The sequence below is a fragment of the Arachis stenosperma genome, chromosome 3 (assembly GCF_014773155.1).
Source record: "Arachis stenosperma cultivar V10309 chromosome 3, arast.V10309.gnm1.PFL2, whole genome shotgun sequence".
Lineage (NCBI taxonomy): Eukaryota > Viridiplantae > Streptophyta > Magnoliopsida > Fabales > Fabaceae > Arachis > Arachis stenosperma.
Window position 1 is genome coordinate 150062457 of NC_080379.1, and position 7510 is coordinate 150069966.

The 7510-nt window shown below is 42.9% G+C and overlaps 1 protein-coding gene across 1 annotated transcript; it reads left to right on the top strand.

Annotated features, from left to right (window-relative positions):
- Positions 1–1985: 1985 nt before the first annotated feature.
- Positions 1986–4849, top strand: LOC130966892 (uncharacterized). Its single transcript, XM_057891715.1, has 3 exons — positions 1986–2238; positions 3794–4133; positions 4228–4849. The coding sequence occupies exons 1-3, from the start codon at positions 1986–1988 to the stop codon at positions 4847–4849; spliced, it is 1215 nt and encodes a 404-aa protein (XP_057747698.1).
- Positions 4850–7510: the final 2661 nt, after the last annotated feature.

A 7510-nucleotide genomic window follows, 5' to 3' on the forward strand; every position in this document is an offset into this window, starting at 1 on the left:
CATTTTTCTTTTTGTGAACATTAATGTTGCAGAGTGTGCATATGTAGCTTAAAGTTGCAGTATTAGACTGTTAGAGTTATGCGAGATATGATAGGAATTGGGGGAGAACAATGTCATTTCTAAACAGAGGGAGTCAGGAACCATTTCATCCTCTATTAGAGTTGTTAGGGACTATTTTATCCTCCGTTAGAGTTGACAGAACAAAGGATCTAATTGACTGACCGAGTTAATTATTAGAAACTAATTGAGTAATTAATTTTAGTTGGAAACTAAAGTGTCTGATCCAAAAATTTTTGGGGACCAAAATAGATAAATACTCAAAATTAAATGTGCATATAAGCTATTGAGAATTTATTTAAACAAAATTAATTAAGCAGTTTGGTGTACTATATAGTATATACAGTGTATGTGTAGTTTATTCTTTGGATAAAATTTATCATTTTATAATTTCTTCCCAAATTATAATTGCGGGAACGGATTTTGTTTCAGCCCAGCTCAATAAGGGCCAGGAATCCATGTTGTGGGCTACTGATCTGACGGGTCATCAACCCATACACGCAAAAATGACTGGAGCGTTACTCTACCTTCTGAGAAAGACTTGGACAACTGGCAGAAGCTTCTAGGCAAACGGATTCATGTTTGAAGGCCCACCCGAGTACAAGGCATAAATGGGGAGGGACCTATCCCTCTCCCAAGGTACATCATCTTTACCCTAGTTGGCCGCTTCATCGTACAGACATTTACTTTAGAATCGAAGTGTCTTTGCAGGTGGCTCTACCTGCCGATCCACTGACGACCGTAGCAGCACCTTACCTCATAAAGCTCGCGTCCAAGTCTAGATACCTTTCTTTCTCTAGTGGTTGCTCTCGACCCAACACCCGGTCGACCTCTCATCCTGACGAGCAACTGAAAATTGGCGCCGTCAGTAGGGACCTGACGCGACCATGGAGCTTATCCCTTGAACGGAAGAGGTACGAGCGAAGGGTGGAGCTGTTGGGATTTTGGGGACCTCTCAAGAACATCGAAGATCCCCATCTCACCAAGGTGACTCCCACGTACAATATTCAGAAAAGTACTTTTTTGGCAGTACCGACAACGATAGTTCTTGAATTATGCAAGAACTCAGACATAGGGTACAGAATTTAGAGAGAAAACTGGCGATGAGGAACCACTACCATCCCGAGCATAGCCGGGAATCTCGTCCAAGCCTTTCACGAATCCGATCTCCATCACGAAGATTGGAAGATCGGGAACAAAGCACCAAGAAGGACGACAAACACGATCGAACTGATGCTCACTTCCTCACCTACACCCACGGCAGGTCGAAAGCCCGTGGGGAATAAAGGATAGATTGAGGGAAGAAACAGCGAAATCCCATTATAATGGGGCCACTCCTTTCCACCCATCTATCCTCAAGGTCCGGCTACCGAAGAACTTTGACAAGATAATGGATATGAGGTATGACGGAACCAAGGACCCATAAGAGCACTTAACGGCCTGTGAGGCCATAATAAAGTTGGAGGGCATGGGTGACGTTGTTAGATGCCATGCGTTTCCCATAACCCTGGCAGGACCAGTGATTCATTGGTTCAACTCCCTCCCGCAAGGGTCCATTATGGCCTTCGTAGACATCACACAAAAGTTCTTGGAATAATTCACCACCTGGATCACCAAAGTCAAGCACCCAATTAATTTACTGGGAGTGACCCAACGGATTGGCAAGCCGACGAGGAAATTCCATGACCGATTTAATGATGAATATTTGAAGATTGATGGCCTGAAAAATTCAGTGGCAAGCCTATGTCTGACAATTGGTCTGGTGATTGAGGATTTCAGGAAACACCTCACTACTAAACTCGTCTGGACAATGCAGGAGATCCAGAATACTGCAAGGAACTCCAACTGTGGTGGTGAATGTAGTGGTTCGGAGGAATGCCCCACCTAAGTCGAAGTCAGCAGTGAAGATGGACGCTAAGGTGTTAGCCATGTCTTCGGAAGGCTCCAAGGTCCATTCAGGGGAACTCTCTGAAATATCATTTGGCTTGGAAGACCGTTGGTACCATGAACTTCTCGAGGACCTGCTAATGGTAATCATGGCGAGGATCGGGACCGGCCTGGTCAAACGGATCCTAATGGACATAGGGGCTGATTCAAACATCATGTTCCGAAACGTGTTTGATGACTTGGGACTCAAGGAGAATGACCTCAAGGACCACCGTCATGGGGCCGTAGTGATGCGTGAGCATCTTTTCTATCTTTTCTTAGTAATTTAGATGTGAATTTGTTGAGTTTTTACGAGATTTTGGTATTTTGAACCATCATGAATGCTACTTTGAGTTGTGTTGCTATTTTGATGATTACAGGTAAAATTCGGGCGAGTTTTACATAGTTCGTGTAGAAGAAAAGGAAGAAAGTGGATGCTATTAACCCTGACTTCCTCGCATTCCAACAAGCATAACTTGAGTTATAGAGGTCCAATTGACACAGTTCTAGCGGCATTAGAAAGCCATCCTCTAAATTATTCTAAAGATATATAATAGTTTATACTTCGTCTCTGGCATCAGGGTGCTAAATGCTGCGACATTGGTGTTTAGCGTCATAAGACTCGTAAAGTGTGCAAGCTCTCTGTGAAGCTGGCGCCAAACGTCACGACTTGGCGTTTAGCGACAGGAGCTTCATAACTAGTGCCAAAATACACACTAGTGGCGCTAAATGCTACTACCTAGCGTTTAGCGCCAGAAGACCAGTAACTCTTGAATTCCTTTCTGCCTCACCGGCGCTAAACGCCGAGCCTGATGTTTAGCACCAGTAGCGCGTTTTAGAGTTTCAAGGAAGGTTTCGTAGCTTTAGTTTCTTTTTGGTTTTTATTTATTATTTATTTTCTTTTGATTATTTTAAAACAAAATACAATCTTTTAGGTTTTAGAATTAATTTATTTTATTTTATTTTCAAATCAATTAGATTAGATATAAAAGGAGAAAAGATTCAGCCCTTCGGGCTCTGTTCTCTTCTACTTCCTCATTCTGCACTTTACACAATTTTAGAATCCTAGTTTTCTCTGAGTCATGAGCAACTGAACCTCATCAGTTAAGGTTAGGAGCTCTATTTATTTTGATGAATTAATAGTATTGTCACTCTACTTTTAATTAACGCACTGGTTTACATTCAAGGATTACTTTCGTTCTTCATCCTAGGAATTAGAGTATATTGAAAGATAACTCCCTTTTTATTTGAATTCTTGTTGAATCTTGGAAAGGTTAACTCACTTGAATAATAGCTTGAAAATAATTTCTCATAACTCTATAATTACTCAAACTTAACGTAATATGTGACATATAATCATCTTATCTTTGGGTACTTAGGATTTGTATGGCCAATAAACTAGGATTGGACTTAAATCTTAAACCTAAATTGAGTGACTAAGGAATTGGCGGTTGATTAGGTTAGAGGAGATTAAATCACTAAGAAATTATGCTTTAATTAATTAAAGTTTGTCACAAATTGAATCTTGCATGATCAAAGTAGTTGGTAAGAATTGTTAATCCAGAAAAGTAAATATCTCTAAAATCTTAACTGTTTCTCATATAATTCTCACAATCTGTTTATGAACTACTGTTTAATGCAATTTGAACTCAAAAACACTCCTTTGTGCTTGCCTAACTAAGTAAATCACTCAATTATTGTTGCTTGATCCATCAATCCTCGTGGGATCGACCCTTACTTAAGGTATTACTTAGTATGACCCGGTGCACTTGTCGATTAGTTTGTGGTTTTTGAAATCTTCCCCACATAGGATTGGGAGACAACTACATCAAGCATCTGTCACCCTCCCGATCTGCGTGGTTCTGGGAGAGCCGCAAGTCGACAATGGCAGAGTTTGTGGTCTTGAGGGATTCTACGGCGTATAACATCATCCTTGTTAGAAGGACCATCAACGAACTATCAGCCATCATTTGCACAAAGCTCCTTACAATGAAATTTTTGCCGGACAACGAATTTGTGGGCTTAATCCTGGGAGACGTGGAAATAGCGATTGCTTGTGACTACGCCAACTTAACACTTAGAAAGAAATCAAAAGAAGCAGTCGTGGTGTTCTTGGCGGACCTAGATGCCATGATTGATGAGAAACCAAGGTCTGAACCATAAGGAGACCTTGAAAAGTTCCGGGTAAGGGATAAGGAGGATGAATTTACGTTCGTAAACTGAAACCTCCCCCATGAATTGAAGAAACCCCCTAATGGAAGCCATTAGAGCAAATGGAGACCTTTTCGCCTGGACTCTAGCTGATATACTAGGGATAGGCCCTGACTTCATGTCGCACCGCTTGGCCATGAAGCCGAAATCCCAATCGGTCGCACAGCGAAGAAGGAAAATGTCGTCAGAAAGAGCCGACGAGGTATTCAGGCAGACAACTAGCTTGTTGAAAGCCAACTTCATCAGGAAACTTGACTATTCCACATGGCTCTCAAATGTGGTGCCTGTGAAGAAGACGAATGAGAAATGGAGAATGTGTGTCGATTACTCAAATCTCAACAAGACGTGTCCTAAGGACTCGTTCCCTCTCCCCAACATTGATACCCTGGTAGATACGGTGACAAGATACATATTTTTGAACTTTATGGATGCATATTTAGGATATAATCAGATCCCAATTCACCGACCCGACGAAGATAAAACAACATTCATAACGCCAGCAGGGACCTACTGTTATAAGGTCATGCTGTTTGGGTTGAAGAACGAGGGGGCAACATACCAAAGATTAATGAACAAAGTTTTCAAAGATCACATCAGCAAGTTGGTAGAGGTTATACGTGGAGGACATACTGGTAAAGACAGCCGAACTGAATAGCTTGGTAGCTGACTTGAGCGTCGTCTTCCACTCACTTCAAAAGCATAATATGAGGTTGAACCCCTAAAGTGCGTCCTTGTCATGGAGGTGGGGAAGTTCCTTGGATTCATTATCACTCAAAGAGGGGTAGAGGCCAATCCAAATAAGTGTGAGGCCATTCTCCATATGACAAGTCCTGGTTGTGTGAAGGATGTGCAAAGGCTGGCAAGGAGACTGACGGCCCTGTCACGTTTTCTCGGTGCATCGGCAGCTATGGCGCGACTTTTCTTCAACTTGATTAAGAAAGGGATGCCTTCGAGTGGACCCTGGCGTGTGAAGAAGCTTTTAATCACTTTAAGAAACTCTTGTTGGAGCCACCAGTTATCAGTAAGCCAAAAGAAGGGGAGACCTTGTATCTGTACCTCGCAGTGACGGAAGAGGCCATGGCGGCTCCCCTGATCTGGGAGGAGGACAAGCTGCAACAGCCTGTATACTTCATAAGTAAGGTGCTCCAAGGAGCGGAGCTGAGATATACTAGGCTAGAAAAATTAGCCTACGCCTTGTTGATCTCCTCTCGGAGGTTAAGACAATACTTTCAAGGGAACCCAATCACATTGAGAACCGACCAGGCGATCCGACAAATTTTACAGAAACCTGACCTAGCGGGTCAAATAATGACTTGGGCAATAGAACTGTCTCAGTATGACATCCAGTATGAACCCCGGCACGCGATCAAATCACAAGCGATGGCTGATTTTTTGGTTGAAGTGACAATAGATGTTCCCAGATACTCGAACACACGATGGAAACTCCATGTTGATGAAACTTCCAACCAAGCGTTCGGAGGAGTCGAGATCATTTTAGAAAGCTCAGAAGGAATAAACTACGAGTAATCTATCAAATTTGAATTTCCGCTCTCAACCAACCAAGCTAAATATGAAGCGACGATTAGCGGCTTAAGCTTAGCCAAGGAGGTCGGAGTAACAAAGCTTGAAGTCAACAGTGACTCCTAGGTTATGACCTCACAAGTGAACGGGACATACTAAACTCGGGACTCACTATTGCAAAAATATTTGGAATGAACAAAGCAGTTATGTAAGGATTTTGAGGAGGTACTGGTTCAGCATGTGTCTAGGGAGAGAAATACTAGAGTGGACTTTTTATCAAAACTGGCAAGCACCAAACCCATAATAGGAAACCGATCTTTGATCCAGAGTTTGGTGAGGGAGCCGTCGGTGACCCTCTGTTTGACTCAAGCTCAGAAGCCCCTTTCTTGGATTAGTCCAATCCAACATTTTTTCGAAGAAGGAATGCTTCCAAAAGACAAAAAAGAAGCTAAAACAATAAGAAGAGAGGTCGTTAAGTACACAGTAGTACATGGACAGCTATACAAGAGAGAGCTTAACTAACCCTTACTAAAGTGCTTACAACCTGACCATATGTAGCATGTCCTAAGTAAAGTGCATGAAGGATGTTGTGACCACCACATTGGGGGCAAAGCTCGGGCCTGGAAGCTCGTTAAAGCCGGATACTATTGGCCCTCTATTATGGTAGATGCTCGCGAGTTCAAGAGGTGCAAGAAATGACAAGAAGACGCGAATTTCTACAAAGCACTAGCAGAAGAGCTAAGCCCAGTCCTGGCCTCTCGGTCTTTCTCCCAATGGGGAGTTGACCTCTTGGGTCCCTTCCCCGTGGCTCCAGGTCAGGTAAAGTACCACATTGTGGCCATTGATTATTACACCAAGTGGATGAAGGCTGAACCATTGGCAAGCATATCATCTGCAAACTATCAGAAATTTCTTTGGAGACAAGGGATCGCTAGGTTTGGGATCTTGAAAATCGTTGTGTCAGATTATAGAACACATTTTCTGATAAAAAATTTGGGGAGTTCCTAGCAGGACTAGAAATCAAACAAAACTTTTCCTTTGTAGAGCACCCCAGAGCAATAGGCAAGTCGAGGCAGTGAACAAGCTTGTCCTCAACGAACTAAAGAAGTGCCTGGATTAGAGAAAGAGCTCTTGGGCAGACGAGCTAGCTTCTGTCTTGTGGTCTTACAAGACAACACCACAATCTTCTACCAGGGAGACGCCATTCTGGCATACTTATGGCGTCGATGCGGCGATTCCTATAGAGATCGGGAAACCAAATACGGGCTGCTTCTAAGCGGAAGCAGTGAAGTGATTGAAAAAGACTTGATAGATGAAATAAGGGAGATGGCCCACTTATCAATAGCAGTGTTGAAGTAGAGGATAGCTTTGTGTTACAATCGCAGGGTGTAAAGAAGGAGTTTTGAAGAAGGCGATCTGATGCTACGACGTAACGATCCGACTCCCAGAGAAGGCAAGCTCACGCCTAATTGGGAAGGTCCTTACAGGGTAAGAGAAGTGCATGGAAAGGGTGCCTCCAAGTTAGAGCGGTTAGACAGAAAGGAGGTCCCGAGGACATGGAATGTGGCGAACCTTAGGAGGTTTTACTCCTGAAGGTTGGACGACCTGCCGACCAATCGATTATCCTTTGCCTTCGCTTAGTTTCACTTTCATCTACTTTGTCTGTTCTTTCTTTAATTTACTTTGTTTCACTAAAACACTTATTTCATTGTACATTGTTAAAGAGGAGTACTCTTTCCCTTTGCCCTCAAAGCGAGACGACGGCAAGGGGTTTTAACGAGGTCCATTATTGAAA